Source organism: Temnothorax longispinosus, chromosome 4, assembly GCF_030848805.1.
Source record: "Temnothorax longispinosus isolate EJ_2023e chromosome 4, Tlon_JGU_v1, whole genome shotgun sequence".
NCBI lineage: Eukaryota > Metazoa > Arthropoda > Insecta > Hymenoptera > Formicidae > Temnothorax > Temnothorax longispinosus.
In genome coordinates, this window is record NC_092361.1 from 7,137,594 (window position 1) to 7,158,342 (window position 20,749).

The 20,749-nt window shown below is 33.6% G+C and overlaps 2 protein-coding genes across 13 annotated transcripts; one reads left to right on the plus strand and one right to left on the minus strand.

The window, feature by feature from the left end:
• The first annotated feature begins 320 nt into the window (after positions 1-320).
• Galene (potassium two pore domain channel subfamily K member galene) lies at positions 321-18,797 on the plus strand. 12 transcript variants are annotated; one of them, XM_071775202.1, is made up of 13 exons: positions 340-395; positions 817-1,095; positions 1,988-2,484; positions 2,805-2,924; positions 3,197-3,323; positions 14,190-14,316; positions 14,493-14,594; positions 14,933-15,055; positions 15,261-15,400; positions 15,930-16,079; positions 16,411-16,656; positions 17,080-17,361; positions 17,779-18,797. In XM_071775202.1, exons 3-13 carry the CDS (start codon positions 2,290-2,292, stop codon positions 18,060-18,062), a joined length of 1,896 nt encoding a protein of 631 aa, XP_071631303.1. In that variant the 5' UTR covers positions 340-395; positions 817-1,095; positions 1,988-2,289; the 3' UTR covers positions 18,063-18,797. The 12 variants fall into 12 exon arrangements, with proteins under 12 accessions (XP_071631301.1, XP_071631302.1, XP_071631304.1 ...); XM_071775200.1 differs by having other exon boundaries at positions 321-1,095; XM_071775201.1 differs by having other exon boundaries at positions 321-1,095; positions 2,078-2,484.
• Positions 3,974-6,236, minus strand: LOC139811124 (uncharacterized). The gene is made up of 5 exons (XM_071775215.1): positions 5,954-6,236; positions 5,592-5,777; positions 4,743-4,884; positions 4,541-4,636; positions 3,974-4,261 (listed from the first exon to the last, which is right to left on the minus strand). Exons 1-5 carry the CDS (start codon positions 6,175-6,177, stop codon positions 3,974-3,976), a joined length of 936 nt encoding a protein of 311 aa, XP_071631316.1. The 5' UTR covers positions 6,178-6,236.
• Positions 18,798-20,749: the final 1,952 nt, after the last annotated feature.

Sequence of the window (20,749 nt, forward strand, 5' to 3'; positions counted from 1 at the left end):
CTTTATACTTTTAAAGACGCCTTACATAGTCGATTTTCAGAGAAAGGTTTTTATATTTGCCTTTGATTTTTCAGTGATTACTTCGAGTTTCGATGATTCGCAGAGGCGCGTAATTCTTTAACAAAGGCAAAACTCTATTATAGAATATATATATATATATATATATATATATATATATATGTATTTTTGTGTTAACACATATCCGCGTGCGTTGCGCTCATCTCATCGATCCCGTTTTTCTCTGCAAATAGCCGTCACTAAAAATAAAGCGTCTTCCCTGGTCGTTGGTTTCGTGGAGAATCGCGTTGCGCAGTACTCCTCTGTGTGCTTTGCCCGAGACCGTCGTCATTCGCCACGAGCGGATTTACATGATCGGCGGCCTCATGTTCATTCATGTAACCTCCGCATAGTCATATTAATACACGCCGCCACGATAATTACCAATGCCGGACGTACATTCGCTTCGGCGCGGCGCGGCACGGCGTCCATCGCGCGACGGTCACATAAGCGCGATGTCGCATTATTCATCAAAGTATTGCATGTGTACCTATACATATATTGTACGTCATAATGCAATTCTTCAATCTCCTTTTTACGATAATCTATTATAAAGATTCTAAAGGTGTCCATGTCCGGCATGTCCCGTTAAAATTAAATGCGAGAAAAAGTCTTTGATCATATAGATAGATCGGCGTGCGCGCGGTTACCACCTTCTCCGCGGCCGCCTCGTTTTCCGAACAAAATTTCGACGCCGGCCGGGATAAATTTGGAACAACCGCCTTGCGGATGTAACTCAACTACGCTCCACGTTTTCAGCCTTAGTTTCGTGTCGAGGGCATGCGAGAGTCACACGCGTGTTCTTATGGCAGAAAACGCTATCGGATATTTGCGAGTGAACGAGGAGTTTATGCTGTGTCCATGTTGAAAGATCCTTCGTGACTCTAAAGAATTGTCCAAAGATTTGAAAAAACGATCGAAAGAGTTTTATCTTTCGTGACTGTGTGGTTGCGATTAACTGGAGTTATTAGCAGCCCTGATGTAACAACTTTAAACACTTTAAATTAAATAGTTACTGTGTTTGTGTGTTTGCGTTTGGTATATTTTTTTACAATTACACTACAATATCTCATTTGAATTTTTAATTTCCATTTTTTGTTTCATTATTCTCATATTTCGAAGTTAATATTTCTTTAACAAGCATTTAATAATTTCCCGAGTGATTAAAATAATCGAGAGCTTTGGCGATGTAAATGTTAACAAAATTGTGTTATTTAATTGTATATACATTATACATATAAAACTTCAATTTAAAATTGAATTGTTTAGAAAAAAATCTCTATCTTCATAGACTCTTATTAAGTTAAAAATTATCTTAATATTTTTAAGAAAAAAAAATTAATGGAAACAATCTGAGAACAAATTTTTTTATTGATTTTTTTTAAACTTATGTATTTTATTATACGTCTAGTACGAATAAATCACCGTGTTCACAATAGTGATTACATATATAAAAAAAAGAGAATAAAAACGGGATGAGAGCGCCGATTTTTCCAATATCTCATATTTTATATATTATATCTCATATCTAATATATAAAATATATAAATTTCAAAAAAATTTATAATAAAACTTTCTATACTGCATATTTATTTTCAAAAATATAGGTATGTGAGGAAAGTATTTTGTGGGAAAAATATATTTTTCATTTAATTGTTTGAATATGTAGGTATCTATAATATAATCCAACGTTGTAGTTTTAATATGTACATTCATGGTTATTTATTTATGGTTATTCAACATATCATATTCGCGACGCAGGAATTCAGCACGAGCAAGAAAAGTTATTTAAGAGGTTTTCCGATTTTATAGCCTTTCCTTTTTTCATTTATCAGAAAATCGAGAATTAATGCAATATTTACATACGCTCTCTCTCTCTCTCTCTCTCTCTCTCTCGATATATTTATAAATTCTATTTCCTTGAATTTAGATTCGCAACGATTACTTCCCTTTATATTTACATCACTCTTCAATATCCAAATTATATCGATCGGTTTATTTTTAAACAAATGTTGGATAGAAATATTAAATTCGACAACAACATCAATAAATTCATTTATACGTGGGATCAGAGGGAAAATCTAATTATTAGCAATTAAAGCTAAGTGACGAAGGTAAAGGGTAAAGCGCGGTTTCGCATTCGCTATGTAAATGGAGAATGGAGAATGGAGAATCTAATAAGAAGATATACCTAATACCCGCGATCTAAAGGAGGCAACTGGCAAGTAGAAAATGCCGCGCGCGCGAACGGAGGTGTTCGACGTGGTGGAAGTGGAGAAACCGTCGAGGTGCATCAAGTTCCTCCGGCTGCTATGGAAATTCAGCAGATGCGTCTTCTCTCACGTGACGCTAATCTCCTTGGTGGTTGCTTATTGTCTAATCGGCGCATATGCCTTCGAGTCACTGGAAGCGAATCACGAGAGGGAGGTAAATTGTGAGACTTCTAGTAAATATTGGGAAATTTCTCAATTCCTTTTTCTAATTGTAAATTGTAAATTGATAATTAAATATATAATATTTATCGCGTAATTTTATTGTGGATCAAAATTTACTGGGACAGAAATTGATTCGACACCGAAAGAAAAAAGGATACAGAGTACAGACAAATAGTTTCTCCCACGTCAAATATCCTACGCTCGTATGTCAATGAATTATTAATTGTCGCGAATGTCGCGATGCCAAGCAATGCCGAGATTGCCGAGTAAGCGCATCGTTCTTTACCTGCGCTCTCTTCGCTCTCTTCGCAGGTGAAGAAGAGCATCAAAAATATACGAGGGAACGTTTCGGAAAAGCTATGGGAAATTACCAAGGATTTCGACGTGTTGATTCGCAAAAATTGGACGGAGCAGGCGTTGAGCGAGCTGAAGGTACGTCTTTTGTTTTTTCCACTATAGTTTTTGTTAGATCCGTAGTTAGACCATAGTTTTTTAGCTTTTTATCTTTGTAAAACGACTAAAACGGAAGGATATGAGATTTACGAGCATTTACTATTTTACTTCTACAAGACTACAAGTAGATGACTCGACGAGTCATTAGAAAAGTAACACGCAAATGCAAAATGTTACTCTTTTTATGTTAAATTTGAAATTTGATACGATTCGACAGAAGATTATTTGTTCACGAATAATGCGCAATGCAGAAATTCGAGGATTGCCTCCTGAAAAAAATGGAGAAGGAAGGATGGGATGGCAGCGAAGAGGAGGATGATATTCAATGGACATTCGCCGGTGCTCTGTTTTATTCCATCATCGTCATCACGACGATTGGTGAGTCGATCGAAAATTTTAATACTCGCAAAATTGTTGGCACGGCCGTATAAGATATTAATAAACGAAGACAAGTTAATGGAAAGTTTTGTTTTCTAATTGGAATACTTGCTGTACGTATTGTTCAAAAATTTAATCTTTTATCATGCGTCCTATGTCGTATGAATCAATAATTCGGAGTAATTTATTCTTTAAAAAAGCGAAAACTCATTTGTTCAGAATTATTTTTACCAATTTAAGTGAGAATCTTTAAAGGAAGAACGATGCACATTTCATATAAGATAAGATAAATTCGAAAATGAGGCAATTACTATAAAATTTACAATGCAATACATTTATAGTTTACACTTGCAAATCGTACATGTAGTTTAACTTAAATTATTAATGCAAAAATTATTAATTATTAACGCAATTAACAATAAGTTTGTATTAAATTCTCATTTAATTGTGTGTCATATAATCGCTTAGTGAAAAATGTAAGTATATTGTGTATATATATATATATATATATATATATACATATGTGTATGTATTTTTGTATGGTATGTATGTCTCTCCACATACTTATATCTCTATCACATCTTTGGCATCACCATTGAGAATGAAGAAATATCGAGAAAAGATGTTTCGATCGACAAGAATCTGCTTATTTACTTTTCAGTATTTTCATACGTCTCCGACTTCTCGTTCGTCTGCGTTTGATTCTTGCCCAATGACCTCTCGTAGATGACATAATCGTCGAGTTCCGGATCGTAGCCATATGGCCGTAACGACCCGAATTCATTGCGATGACCATAACCGCCGCTATACGGTCCTGAGTAATAGTCACCGAAAGACGGATGTTGGTAGCCGCCGCCGTCGCCGCCGCTATACGGTCTTCGATTGCCGTAATAATTCGATGGCGCAAAACCATTCGGCCTGTACTTGTGCGGCGTATCCTAGGAATTATTATTATTTAATAGACGCGATACACGAGAATCGCAGGAAAATGTCGAATTACGTAAATAGATCAAACCTGGATTGAAAATGAAAATCAATAAAATGGCAATAAATATTTTTCTTTAACTTGGCCAAAATGATGATATTTTAGAAAATATAATTTGAATATATGAAATATATGAGAGAGAGCTCGTTAAATATACTCGTATTCTATATATTGGGAGTACATCAGTATTGTTTTTGGAAGTGCATGAATAGATTTAAACTCTTTTCGTTACAGGATATGGGTAATGATGCCCTCCCAGCCCTCCAGACAATCCTGGGAATCTTTTGCTGTTGAAACAACAGTACTTCTTCTCTCTCGCGCAGTGGCCCTAAAATCACCATAGATTAAACGTTAACGTTAAACCCAAATTTCATCAAATTTTTTGGATTTGCGAATTTTCGCGAGCAAACCCACGAACTTTCGATCAAACTCACGAATTTCAAGCCGGGCGATGGACAGTTGAAACTATATCTGCATTTGCAAGTGTCGAATTCGCGATAACGGGGGTCGTTTCTGACCCATGGTGGTACTGAATCCAAAATATCGTCGTGTCCGTTCGGTTCGAAACGAGCAGGTCTGAAATATATCATGCAATAGTGTGTCTCTACATTTTCTTACATTAAAAATTAACAGCTACATTTACTAACGCAACATTTACTTTGGAAAATAAGTTTTTAATTAAAGAGTAAAAAACCGAGTCGATATACGTAAGAGCGTTTAACCGCGTAATTGACGTATGATGACGTATGATGACAGTTTGAGGAAAAGTAATTCAACAACGAAATTTTATATATAAAATACATAAATCTAATACAATTTATGAAAAGTATATATGTATATATGTATGTATTGCTGATAAGTTAGCAGCCCGGGAATATGAGCTATTTCTCGTGAAATATTGTTCGCGGCTGGACCGTGCCTCGTACGCGATTAAATGTACGAATGGGGATATCTATAAATTAAGCGATCTCTGTGAAGAGGTGACGCTATATATTTTAATCGGATCATTGGAAATTTAATATAGAACAAGCCAGGAGAGTATATTGGTCGACGGAAAATCCCAATTTTCCGAGATTAATGAATCTGCTTGAAAAATGCGATTTAGCTGGCAGGGACTCTGATGAGATTACGTATATATCGTGCCGGATCGCACGATATTTTTAAATATAGTCTTGACAATTTTGAAAAGTTAATTAATCATCCAATTAATTAATAGTCGCGCATAAACGCGAAATATTTAAAAGAAGAAATATTTAAAAAGACTGCTGTTGCAAACAAAATACCTGCCAATTATTCCCGTTGGTCCACCGGGACCCACGAGAACACCGTTATTGCCTTGGTACGCGGGCGCCGCCGGTATCAGCGGTCTGCCGTTGGGACCGTAAGGGCCTGGATTCTGAGGTCTAAATCCTAACTGAATGCCGTTGTCGAATCTATCCAAATGCTCAGAAGGCTCCTGTACCTGATATCTATAAAAGTTGAGCCCGCGTGAGAGAAGCTATGCCGCCAAGTATCAAGCATGCTACAATAATTATAAGCTACAAGTACCCGATTCCTTTAAAGCTGATAGTAAATTCGGATTAAACAGATTAAAAATTAAAGTATTAAATATACCTATAATTAATAAATCAGATTGACAACACACCTGGCATCGCCGTCTCGGCTAGTTTTTTGTTTATCATCATTCCATGTCCAAGATTCATCATTCTCAGCGGTTGCCGTCGCGATCGTGATGAAAAAAATAAAAAAAAACGCGCGCATTTTTATCATCCGCCGAGTGGCAGAATCAAAACGATACGTCTTAACGCAATACGTCTTGCAATTAGTTAATATTGCCAGAAAAGAAAGACGTACGGCCGCGCATAACATTCGACGTCGACTAAATGAGAGTGAAAGTGAATCACGTCTTTATATGCATAGCGGGAAGGTGAACGCATCGCTACGTTTCGAGGTCTTTTCGAATGATAATCATCTGCGATCAATGGACTGTTTTCCTTTGTTTCCATGCTAATCCCAAAAATTCGGTTGCATCATGCAACACGCAATATCGTATACTTTAACTTTAAAATAAGTTATTCTTGATAAAAATACAAATTCAAAAATTTACGCGTTTATTAACACTAATAACGTGTAAATTTTAAATTATACACATTTATAAACACATTGGTAATATTTTAATAATTGATATTTCAGATTTGTACCTATAATGTCAATTATTATATGCTACTATTCGTAATGGGATAAGAGGATTACGGTTTTTTAAAAATTACTTCTGTCTTATAATCTTCTACGATCAATTATCCAATTGGAAAAAATTTATTTATGAAATGCATGTTTTAATCACATTACATTTTTTTTTCTTAGAGGGTATCACCAGCGAACCATTTCTTTAAATTCTTAGCTTTCTTTTAAATTTTATGTTTCTTAAAATAATTCTTATTTTTGCCTGCTATTGCTGATTTAATTTGCAACAGTCGTGATCTTTTCAATGCGCGAGATGTGTACGTTACAAAAGAAAAACACACACGTTGCAATATTTCTTTAAAATAAATATTCTATCTTTTGCTAGAAACATTTGTTTGGTTTTTATTCATATTTAGTAGAAACTAACGTCGCTTCAACGTGACATTTCAATTTAACATAAGAAGAATATTTAAAAAACAACCTTAATTTCTTTTGTAAAAGTAATAATTCAGTTTTTTTGTTGCTTAATTTAACGGTAAGTAAAATATCAGCATAAATAGGTTTAACAAAATTTAACCTAGACTAAATGAGATTTGCCGCAGCAAACCCAATCGCAGCGAATCTACAATGTAGTACAGCCTGCACATAGTAAATTTACAAGCGTAACGTTATTACGCGATATAGCGTGGATGGATTTTGAGGTAGGATTTTGAGGCCGATTCCGCTCCTTCGAGCGCCCGTCCTTCAAACTGGGAAAACCCAGTTCTTCGACTCCGAAGGAGAGAAGCCGCTTGGTTGATCGCACTAGTACGCGCTCTTTGACCTCCTTCTTAAAGTAAAATCAAGACACATGGCGTAACGTTCATTCCTGCGTCTTCGTCCCGCTCGACAGCGAAATTACCACCATTAGAGATTTTTTCAGCCTTCACTTTTGAAAAATACATCCTTCATTAAGTTATATTTGCTCACGAATCCGCATCAAATGTCGAACAAAAACTACAAGCCACAAGTGTCCGTAAAATTATATTTTTATTGCGTTGCCAATTTGCTACTTTAAAATCGTACATTGAAAAAAATATTGTTTAATTAAAAAAAAATTAGTTTTGAGTCAATAATTCAGTCACATAGTACATAGTACCAATGGCCAATTATTTTGAATCAAATTAAAATATTGTTCAGAATGAGATACTGTTTGCTGAGAAGTAATAAATTATTTATTATATACGAGATATGTACAGTGAAATGTAGAAAATATTTATTTATATAAATATTCCATCTACTGGTTTTTAATGTTGCGCTACTAAAATTGAGTAACTCTTTACCACATTTAAATAAACAGCAGTACTTTAAATTAAATTGAAATATAGTTCAGAATGAGATACCGTCTCCTGAAAAGTAATAAATCATTTATTATATACGAGATATGTAAAGTAAAATGTAGAAAATATTTATTTATATAAATATTCTATGTACTGGTTTTTAATGTTGCGCTATATAAATATTCTATGTACTGTTTTTAATGTTGCGCTACTAAAATTGAGTAACTGTTTACCACATTTGAATAAACAGTTGTTTAATTTGAACTATTCACAAATTAAATCTTCAGAAACGTTTGTTTTAGTAACAAAATATTAACTTAATCGTTTTATGAAAAACTCTGGCATAGACTTTAAATGGACTTAATATTTACTTAAAACTGAGCATCCGAAATCTAAAAATGAAGAAGCATTATCTCCTTTCAAATTAATGTTTGATTTATTACACAAAGTAGTAAGATGGTTTTCGATAAATATTTCATAAACTTAATAAATATTTATTAAAATATAATACATTATTATCTAAAATAATTAAAATTGACTTCAAATTAATTTTATATTGATTTATCATAACTTATCAAAATTTTGTATTGATTTATCATTATTTTATATTGATTTATTATGATTAAAATTGATTTATATTAATTTCATATATGTCTATTAAGGCTGCGTTCCAATATTCACTGTTACTACTGAAAATCTATAGTTTACGTCACGTACACTATAGATTTTCAGTATTGGCAGTTAATATCGAAACGCAGCCTTAATAAGCATATATGAAATCAATTTAAATCATGATAAATCAATATAAAATTATGATAAATTATGATAAATCATATTATTTTACAATATACATACATATACATATATACATACAAATATATATATATATATATATATATATATATATATATATAAATAATTCTTTGCTGAGATAAAGTGAGAAAGAGATGGATCACTATTTTCGCTATTTAATTTAAAACGAATTAGATAGAATCAATTTATGAATATGTAAAAAATAAAAACAGAATGATATTTATTTACAATATTAATATTATTAGCAACAGAAATATTTTCAATAAACTATCTTAAAAATATTATATGATTTTCTATCAGTTAACAAACTAATTCGAATGTAGATGTGCATAGATTTGCATTTCTAAGGAAAGGACAAACGTGTCAAAATAGAAAACGCTCTTATTTTGTGGCTGCTTTGAAATTCATTCCTGGAATGCCATTCTTTTATTACGAGATTAAACACGAGACTTTAAAAACGGTGGAATTTTATATTCTGGAGCAAAACAGCTACAAATAAACTAACAAATATGCATTTTTTATGTAAACTCTGAATATGCAAACTGCAAACTGCTCGCGAATATTTCAAGAATTTATAGAAAAATTGAATTCAAACTGTTGAAAACTGACGATCATGAATTGTTAGTAAATCTAAGAGAAAATCTATAATTCGATTAAGTGACCTCTTTCCAAGCGAGCTTACTAGCTTAAAGGCGTTAAAGGTGAACGATGCTCGATACTTTCACTCGTTTAGAACATGTTATGTCATTTTCTATTGCAACACATATTACATGCACAGATATATATTTTTAGATATTTTATTTCAAGTTCAAATTATAAATTCACCATCATCACCATTATCGTCATTATCAGTTATAAATTCAATTATAAAATGTAGGCGGATTAAATCTACAATTTTGGGGAATAGAAAAATTAAAAGGGAATAGAAAACATAAAAGAGATTGATAGAAAATAATATCAGCAGTGATAAAAGAAATTACTTATATAAGTATATATAAATAAGAAACAATATATAATAACAACAAATAATAATAACATAATTTGTGGGTATTTTTAAAAACTAAATACTTACGATTTAAAAACAACTGAGACTGACAAGAACGCTATATTTTACTTTAATTTGTTTAGCTTTCTTCTTCTACCAAAGTATTTTTAAATAAATATCTCCAAAATGCAAAATTGAATTAAACACTGTAATCTTTCGAGGATTAAAAAAATATTCTCACTACTTTTTGAAAAAAGCTTGCTGTATGAATTCGCGATATTTCACTTCCGGTCTCACCGGAAAGAACATTTTCTTCGCTTTTTTAAATTCATTTCCTGACACGTGATCTTTTTTTAAGTAATTTCCTGCTTTCGTAACTAAGATAAAAAATGGCGTACTTTTGACCGTTCCTCGCGTTCCTTTTGGCCTGCTTGTCACAATCTTATCACGGAATAGAAAATTAGGAGAGCTAACTTATATATAATATATATATATATATATATATATGTAGGTCTAGAGGTATGTTCCGGGACTGTTTACGTTTTTTGAAATGTACAGTCCTGGAATATAACGCATATATATGTAATCAGATTCAAAAAATTGTCCCGAAACGTGCCGTAGGACATGAATTTTTTCCAGGACAGTCCTGGAAACTGCCAAATGTCCTGGAATATACCGATGTAAAAAATAAAAGTCCCGGAACATACTTCCGGACCTACTATATATATATATATATATATATATATATATATATATATATATATATATATATATATATATATATATAAAATCTTATTTGCGATATTATTTTTTAAATATATTAAGTATATGTGTAAGTGATCTCTGATTATCGTGTTATGTTTGGAAAGTTATTATAATGGGTTGTACTACTATTTCAAAGAATCTGTTTCAAACAAGAAATTGATATTATTGATGTCCGAATCGAACGTCAATGTATTCTCTCTCTCTCAATCTCGGAACCATGGAATTTCTTGTTTACAACTGCATAAAAAATTAGTTTCAGCGATATTAGACGTGACTTGTCGATAAGAAATCGAGTTTCATTGAAATTTTTAACAGACGAACGTTATCCTTATCACGATTGAACCAACTAATCCTTCGACAATGGCAAAAATTCATTTCTTCGAAGTTGCTTGGCCCTCGCGATCGTGTCAGGCAACTTCCTTTTTCTATATTTTTTCCTTTTCGAATAATTTCCTGCCATCGACCTATTTCTCATCTCTTTCCGCTATCCTCTTCTTCTCCCCCCTTCTCTCTCGGTTTTTTTCTTCCCGTCGGAATAAGAATGTTACATTGCTCAGGATTAAAAAAATGAAATGGGGAATAAAGGTGAGATCTCGCAATGCGAGTAGATCGTAATGTCTTTTTGACATCTTGGGATTCTCGGAGACTTTATGTATTCACTATGAGAAAACGGAGTTTTTACTTTACATATAGGTACTCTTATTCAGGATACTTTCCCATCCTGGTTGCATACATAGTACGGTTCTGCACCTAAAATTTATACTGTATGCGAGGAAATTCTTCTTTTTTGGTAGTTGTGATAGAGAAAGAAGTTTCTATTATAAACATGACTATTTATAATTGAACAAAATCAGATAAAGATACTTATCATTTAAATACAATACTTATATCGCCTCATCATAATTAAATGTCATAGAAAGAGCTGTTCTTCACTCCAAAATTTTTTATCGCGCAAAGTCGTGAAATCAATCCTGCTCAAGAAGCGATCCAAATTGCCTTCGTCGCACATTTTGCTGTGGGATCGTACGTTCTGATTCGTTGTGACAAATGGCTTCTTTGGGGTAAAATTACAAAACTGGATCGCCGTTTCTATTTTCACGTTTCCCGAACGCGGGTAAATCCGTCCTTTCGATAAAGTGGAGAGACTTATTATAGGTGCATTTTGACTAGACTAGGTTTCTTGCAATAGACAACTTCCATCAATGAGGAATTAACAGAATAACATAATAAAAAGATCGATAAAGTTTATCCCGTTTAATTTGGAAATGGTAGACATTTTCTGACATTTCGTACAGAGAAGGGGGAGGTCGTAGTTATACATATATGTATAAAATAAATTAATTCTGTTCTTATATATTATTTACCTCATTGCAATTAAAATAACGGTTTTGAGATTTGCATAATCGAAATCATTTAAATAATTTGGATTTAAAAAGTAGGTAACATTGACCTACTTCGGATAATTTAATATCACACAGGCTTTATCATATTATTATTTTATCTACAAACAATATCGTATTTTAAATAGAAAATACTTATTTCTCAAAATTTTCAATATTTTTCAAAAATATTGTTCGACACTTTAGTACAACATCTCATTATAAAATTATTTTTTATATTTTTTCTACAGGACCTCCATAATACACTTTCTCGGTATTATCAGACATTTTTCACATAGTTATATTATTACTCAAATTAAAAAATTTAAAGAACTATGTATACATTTTTTTATTATCCTTGATTTAATAATAGAGAAATGTGAATTATTTCTAATAATTAATTTTAGAAAATAGTTATAAAATATTCGATAACCGGGAATGCAAATCACGCTGTCAAATAATGGGTCTTGTGTAACAGACGGAATAGTTTTCACGTATCATCGATAAGGAATCTCGGCGACCTTGACCCAGACTTGTAGATGAAATTGCGAGACTGTGCGAAGCCTCGAAAAAAAGATTCAAGGCCGAGGCGAGTGCAGCTAAAAACCTGAACGATCTTATCAACATTCAAATATCTATAGTTTTTCCAATTTGAGATATATATATATTAAATCTTGAATCTATAGTTTTCTAATTTGAGATATATATATACAGGGTGTTTTGTTTTAATCGCCCCAGGCAAATATCTCGAAAAATATGAAAGATACGGAAAAACGTTTTAGACAAAAGTTGTTTAGTTCGAAGGAGGACATAAGATGGTGTCATTGGTTTGACCATGGATGGTCGTTTAAAGCTCACGTGAACGACACCTTTAATTTCTTAAATGGAAACCTCTATTTTTCAATGCATATTCTTGTAGCTAATCTCGAGAGCTTTTCATAACACTATAATAAAGTATTTTTTCGTTAAGAACTTGTGGAATTATAAGGCTTGAAAGTTCTAGTATTTTGATATAAAATACAAAATATCTTGTAAAACATTAAGTTTTCGGTAATGTTACCTTAATACTTTTATGCACAGAATAATGAGACGAGAAAAAAAGACATAGTTGCTTTTAAGAAAAAGTATGCAGATGCGTGTTGCAAATTACATATTTTTTCTTAAAGGAAGTATGCCTTTTTTCATACCAATTGATTTGTCTCATTATTCTGTGCATAAAAGTATTAAGGTAACATTACCGAAAACTTAATGTTTTACAAGATATTTTGTATTTTATGTGAAAATACTAGAACTTTCAACCCTTATAATTCCAAAAGTTCTTAACGAAAAAATACTTTATTATAGTGTTTTGAAAAGCTCTCGAGATTAGCTACAAAAATATGCATTGAAAAATAGGGGTTTTTATTTAAGAAATTAAAGGTGTCGTTCACGTGAGCTTTAAACGACCATCCATAGTCAAACCAATGACACCATCTTATGTCCCCCTTCAAACTAAACAACTTTTGTAAACGTTTTTCCGTATCTTTCATATTTTTCGAGATATTTGCCTGGGGCGATTAAAACGAACACCCTTTATATATATCCTTGTATATATCTGCAAAACTCTTTATTTGCGATAACTGACGTAACCAAACAATAGTAATTTCGTATTACGAAATTGCTTCATGTAACTTTCGAATAAATCTGTGATCTCGCATAAAAATCTTTCTTTTGCTTCCTCATAGAGGAAGCTTTGTTTTCATAAATTTCGTATATGGACCTTTGATCGCATATAAAGCTAATTGTAAGTCTAATCAACCGAATTTAAAAGAATTATATATGAAATAGGAGTGAATAGGGGTAGAAAAGACTGAAGTAAAAATTGTTTTTTGAGTTTTTGATGCCAATGTGTTGCTCATGTTCTAAAATGTCGAAAAATCACGTTTGTACAAAATGTCTGTGTGTATGTATGTATGTGTGTATCTTTTTTTTTTTGTTTATGGTATAACTTCCGTAATTTTTGAGATATCGGGATGTTTTTTTTTATATATTTTTTTTTTATTGATAGAGTATCATATAAGGAAGTTTGAGATTGAATTTGGCGATGATCGATAAAGCGGTTCTTTTTATTTTAAATAAAATTTAGAATTTTTGCAGAAATGTAACTTTCGAAAATTTGGAGATATCGATCTATTTCTAATTTTATTATATTCTTCAGTCTTTTCTACCACTATTTCATATATAATTTTTTAAGATTTGGTTGATTAGACCCAGCTTTATACGCGATCAAAAGTCCCTAATTTTTAGAAAAATGTCTGTAATAGCTCTGACTTTCGCAAATTTTAAGATATCGGTCTATTTTTAATTTTATTATATTCTTTAGTCTTTTCTATTTCTATTTTATATATAATTCTTTAAGATTTAATTGGTCTCTGATATTTTTATTTCTTGTTTTAGGATACGGTCACATTGCACCGAAAACAAAAAATGGAAAAGTAGTAACTATTTTTTACGCCATTCTCGGCATTCCTCTTATGTTGCTCTGCCTATCAAACATCGGAGACGTGATGGCGTCGAGTTTTAGGTAACAGACAATATTTAATCACACACACACACACACACACACACACACACGCGCGCGCGCGCGCGCGCGCCCACGCCCACGCCCACACCCATACCCACCCACACACAAAATTTACTTACTAGTTTTCATTAGCGCTGAAAAATAATCGTTTTTTTTTCTATTTATTGTATTTTTAGATTTCTATATTGGAAAGTGTGCTGTTACGTATGCACAAAACCACCAAAAAAACGACGAGGACGTAACAACATGGTTAGGTCGCATTCTGTTCGTCAACCAGGGTAATTTTATATATGATACATTATAAAAGTTTAAAAAAATGTTCTATTCTAATAATTGTAACATATATAGGTAATATAAAAATGTAATAAAAAAAAATTTTATAAACGTATGCACTATATACATACATGTTATGTCATCTGTAAAGTATTACAAAGTAAAAATTACGGATCAGTATGCGTTCTTAAAGAGTAGATTAAAATTTTATTGAAAAATTAAATAGGTATAAATTTATTGAAAAATTAAATAGGTATAATCTAATGTCCTGATTTGTATATAAAAATAAAAATATCTTTGCACGATTGCATTATATTATTGTTATTATATCATATTTTATAAGGAGATATGGATCAAACAGAGGCCCGTTTCGCCGATCCATCAGAGTGAGTCAACGGTCGGCCGACTCGGCCTTAGGACTCTCCGAAAGTATGACAAAGTCCTCATATTCTGATACTGATTGTAGGTATGTAAGATCGTTGTTTGCTTCAATTCGAAGTCATTTATCAAAGAAAATATTTTACAGCATTGTAAACAGCATTTTTAATTAATTTAGTCATTAAATTAATGCAACGTTATACAAATATGAATTATTTATGAAAATAATTATAATAATAAAAGATATATTAAGATAAAATTAGAAATAAAAGTAGAAAAGACAAATTGTGTAGGTACATGTTTCGACGATTGGAAGGAGGCGAATCAAGGGCAATAGCTTATGCACCTTCTACAAATAATCCAATGGAAATTAAGGCCGCAACTGTACCACGTTATTCGAATATTCCACTGGCGACTCCGAGAAGCGTAAGAGGTACTTTATCAATCGTTTATTTTATTTTATTTTATTGCTTTTATTGATTAATCGTGTTGTCTTTAAATTGATCATAAAGTTAACAGATAAAAAATAATGTATACGTAAAGAGTTGTATTCCGAACCGATTTTGTAAAAAGAGATATTACATATTTTGTTGTCACGCACAGACAATCAAAATAAAGAAAACAAATATATGTAGCAACGAATTAAATTTTATATTAAATTTAACTGAATCTCTCTCAAATCTATCTCTGTTGTTTATCTTGTTTGTACGTTATTTACATAACAAAAGAGTTGCAAACGATATGTCGATATCACATACGAAATCATGCGAAATTACACAAGTGAGATATACAAAGTGCTGCTATCGTCAGAAGTCTCCGTAAAACACTCGCTCGATTGAATTAATTAATTAATTCAAGCGCATCGATTGCGCCGCAGCCGCATTCCACTCGTTATCAACTCATCGATTAATTAATAACTATCGGCTGGTTTGCGTTATTTTCATTATCGCTTATGCTTATAGCTAAACCCAGAATAACGACACAGTCGCTGGACAGAAAATTGCTGATGAGTCCGAACGAAGCGGATCGCTCGCCAGTTTTGTGCAACAAATACGCATTGGATGATTTTGAAGACGAAACGTCGAGGTGGAGGCACCCGCCTCAAGATAAGGGTGAGTATCGTTATTACTCTATCGTAATTACATACATACATCGCAATATAAAATATAATACAATACATAATTCTAACTATTCTAACTATAAGAGCGGAACAAAAATCAAGAATTCTCTCTTTGGATAAAACAATAGCTAATTTTTATGTTGTAGCGCATTACTTTTCTTATCGCTTTACCACATGCTATCTCCTATATGTTAATTGTTAATATAATGATACTCGATTATTAGTTTAGAATACAAATAAGTAGATCAGTGCTATTTAAGATGATGAAAGAGATCGCTCTTTGAAGCGCTTGAAGAAATTAAACAAAACCGACGCTATTACAGTCGAGAACTCGGAGAAACCGCAAAGCAACGAAACACCCGAAGAGTTGGATGGCGTTGAAAAGCGAACTTCCTTTAGTCCCAGATCTTTGCCGAGAAGATGTCTTTCTGTGGAAGGAGCCACGACGACGAATCATAGAACGAGTTCGTCGTCAGGACCTCGCCCATCTTCTATCTATTTAGAAATGGAATATATGAGAAGGTCGCAATCTACTAAAAGTAGACGCACCAGGAGCAATTATTCTGTTGGTGAGCGAATGGTGATAAACGTAAATAAATTTCGTCAAATTAACAAATTCATAATAACCGTTTTTCTTTTTTGTGGAAATTTGAGAAGAATAAAACTAAATAATATCTAAACGATTTATATTGACGATGGATATTAAGGTTCAATTGACTAATTGTATAAATGAGAGTTGAGCTTTTAGAATGAAAATATGTAACGATATTCGTGTTATGGAGTAATATGTTTCTAACGTATATTTATCTTGTATCTAGCCTAACTTCTATGTGTGAAATGTATTTATAATTATCGAGAGTATCCAAGTCATTCAAAGCTCTTAAATTGTATTTACAGACTACATCACGATATATATATAACAACTTAAATAACAAGCCGATCGATATAACGAGCGCGAGCGTACCTTCTGATCGTTAAATATTTTTCTCCAGCACGTTCTTACAAACGGGGACCACCACCGTCGCCGAGGATTATGTCGCCGATGGGATTTGCCGTGCATCGACAGGTTTATGCCGACGATATTGATTTTGACTACGAGTACTATACCGCTGCGGATGATCAGGAAAGACAGCCGACCAAGCCCGTGCCTATCTGGCTGTGCGTCTTTCTGGTCGTCAGTTACATATTTGGTGGCGCTTACCTTTTCAGCAAATGGGAAGAGTGGCATTTCCTCGATTCGGCTTACTTCTGTTTCATCACGTTGACCACCATCGGTTCGTTTCCCAATTAGTAATTCCTTTTTTGCGGTTCACAAAAGATGTGCTGCAATTTATTTATTATTACTGTTTCATAAAGCTCATTCCGTTGAAATTAGCCAACTATACCGATCTTACGAGTCGATTTTCTTCAAAGACAACATTTTATCTTGCAATGTTAGAAAGAGAGAGAGGGAGAGAAAGAGCTCATTGTCAGTCTTAGGAACTAACAATAAAAGGGCCAAAAATTAATTTTATTAGAATAATACCTATACGTTTGTAACAACTTTATAACATATATTTATATAATATCTTCTAACGGTCTTAGAGGGGCTCTACTTTCGCTTATCTGTATCCATTTATTTATTGATCTTGCGTTTATTTCGAGCGCGATGACGTGAAACTCGCACGATTTCCTATCTCTTCTATTTTAAGGTTTCGGCGATTTTGTGCCGGCGTACAAGGTGGACGCGCAGAAGGGCATCGCCCTTTGTTCTCTCTACCTGCTATTTGGAATTGCCTTGCTGGCAATGAGCTTTAATCTGGTGCAAGAGGAGGTCATCAACAACGTGAAGAGCGTCGCGAAGAGGCTGGGTATCATCAAAGAAACCGACGAGGAGGACGTGGAGGAAGAGGAGGAGGAGGAAGGGGAGGCCGAGGACTATGACGAATACGACGAGTACGAAGATGAGGCCTATGAAAACGAGCCCAAGCTCTGATCTCGCGGTTTTCAACTTACTATTCGACGAGATCGGGGACGCGCGAGTCATCCATCTTCGTACATGGTACAAGATCCAGGGGATTTTTCGGTTCACGTCCCGATCGACATATGAGTCAGTTTCATGGCATAGATAGATCTGATCTCGCGTAGATCGACAATTCCTATAATCGAGTAATATAGTTCTTTTCGCGCAGGTCTTGTCTCGCAAGAATAAATCGGTATACAAACGTATATAAAGTCAGATTAATTTATAAATATGATTTATCTCAATTATCTTTTTCAATTTATAGATACTCAAATTCCAGGATATTATTAAAATTTTAATTTCTTATAGCTCTCACACAAAGATTTCTTGATTTGGAGACTTTTCATGATTTAACGTTACAGTGTGTATTCAATTCAATATCTGACACAATGCTGAGAATACTATTATTAAGAAAGTTACTATATTATTAATTAATTATAATGTATACCAATGGAATATAATGGTGAAGAGAGTATAGAGCTTGCAAATATTGCGAGGAAAATAGTGCTGTATACGTATATAGATACAAGTCGGAGAATTAGTGTCTATAAAATGAATAGGAGAACAATTGTGGAATGCAATTAAATTTACATACACTTTGCATATCGCATAGCTTTGATATTTAATCGACATTTGCATTTTTAATATTTTCCTTTCAGATTTTGTCCAATAATTATTTGCAATAAATTTTACATTATTAGAAAAATATTTCTTATCTAACTTTTTCTTTCTGTCATACTTTGCTCACAATTTACCATTTTTTCCTTTATAAATTTTAAACTTGAAACAAAAGTTAAGATATGTTTTAATTATTTATACACGCGTTTTATAGCAATTTAGATTTATATATATATATATATATATATATATATATATATATATATATATATATATATATATTTCTAATCTTCTTTGACAAAAAAAATGCGACACAAAGATAGAAGAGAGCGCAACGTCTATTTTTCATTCTCTGGGAGCTATGAAACTATGGAACTACTAAAAATCTGAAACTTGAACGTTTTCAAAAAATAGTCTTACTTTCCAGTATAGTCTCTTAAATTTTGCTTCGAACGCAAGCGACGCGAGAATACGATTATCTTTCAGCGAACACGATATTTTCGCGCGGCTTACTACTTTCCGCGCGCAGAAGATTGTCCTTACAATATTTTCCCGGACGCACTTGTCGCATGCAAAATTCACGCTTGCTATGCAAATCCCTTTCATCCCCTTTGCAACCCATACATATACGTTCTCGTGCATTTTCGCTACTGTGCTCGGAGTCGCATTTCGTCGTTTAAATCGCGAGGACGTTAATCGTCTCGACGACGACGACGACGACGACGACGGCGACGGCAGCGGCGGTATCCAGTTAACGGCTCCGGTTTCAACGACTCGATAATCGCGCGATAAAGCCCACTCAAAGAAGAAATAATAGTCACTAAGAACTTTCGTTCGCGTCCATTACGAATGAACAATCCTGGCACGGGCGGAATCTGCATTTCATAAATTTTAAAGCCAACCGCATCGCCTCTCTTTCTCTCTCTCTCTCTCTCTCTCTCTCTCTCTCTCTCTCTCTCTCTCTCTCTCTCTCTCTCTCTCTCTGTGTGTGTCTCATTCATTCTCACGTCACAAAATTATCCTCCGATTTTTGCGCGGATATACACACTGGTGAATGATCGATCATCATAAGATATATTGTCAGACAGCCCGTTTGTATTTTACTTTTATTAATCATCATCAAATTAAAAAAAAAGAGTATTATCTAAAATTAACGAGAGAAGAATTCTTACTCTGAATGTAATTTTGTTTACATATTTAACAGTTTTTAATTATAACATTTCAAAATTTCAATGTTTCAACATTTTGTTCACCTAACCGTCCTAACCGGATCATCGAGATGCGGGTTTGTCTACCGGGTGTCTGGCAAGTCCGGCAATTTGATCGGCAACACGAGCAGACCCAGGCGACTTGAACCCGGTTATTTTGGGCGACGCACTATTTCGGGATGGTGCATGTCGTGGCGCGGGGTGCGGGGTGCTACGATTGCCACGAAGAAAGAAGAAATCAGTTTACGGGGAAACTTGGTCGAGGTGGGTTGTTCTCCGTATGTTTGCATACCGGCAATTAAGACTTGGACTCTATCTCGATTATCGCCGAACTTAGATCTTTTCGTAAGACGGAATGTCATCGAATGTCGGAAAGTCGGAAATTAATTATTTGTTGCAACGTGCACGTATACGCGTACGCGCGTAATAATGATGTAACGGGAGTCGGCAGTCGGCAGTCGGGTGAGTCGGGAGTGTCGCCTCGGAAACCATTAATGGACGTGCACGTGCTGTTACCTCGAGGAATCGAGGTGCAAGGTGCAAGGTGGAAGGTTTTCGCGAAGAATCGCCAAGACTTTCCGATTATTTGCGATAGTATCAATAAGACTAAGAAAGAATGATCTATAAGAAGAAACGAAAATTGTAAACTTAATAAACGGTAATGCGTCTTTCTAACACGTAAAATACACGTGGCTTCTCGTCTAGTGTAATAGCATATGCATAGACGCGCATGTCCAAGTATAGCTTTTGCAAAAGCTCGAGGATTAAAAATGAGGATACGGGGGGAACACAGAAATCCCAAATTCCGTCTCAATCGTCTCAATAAACGGCCGG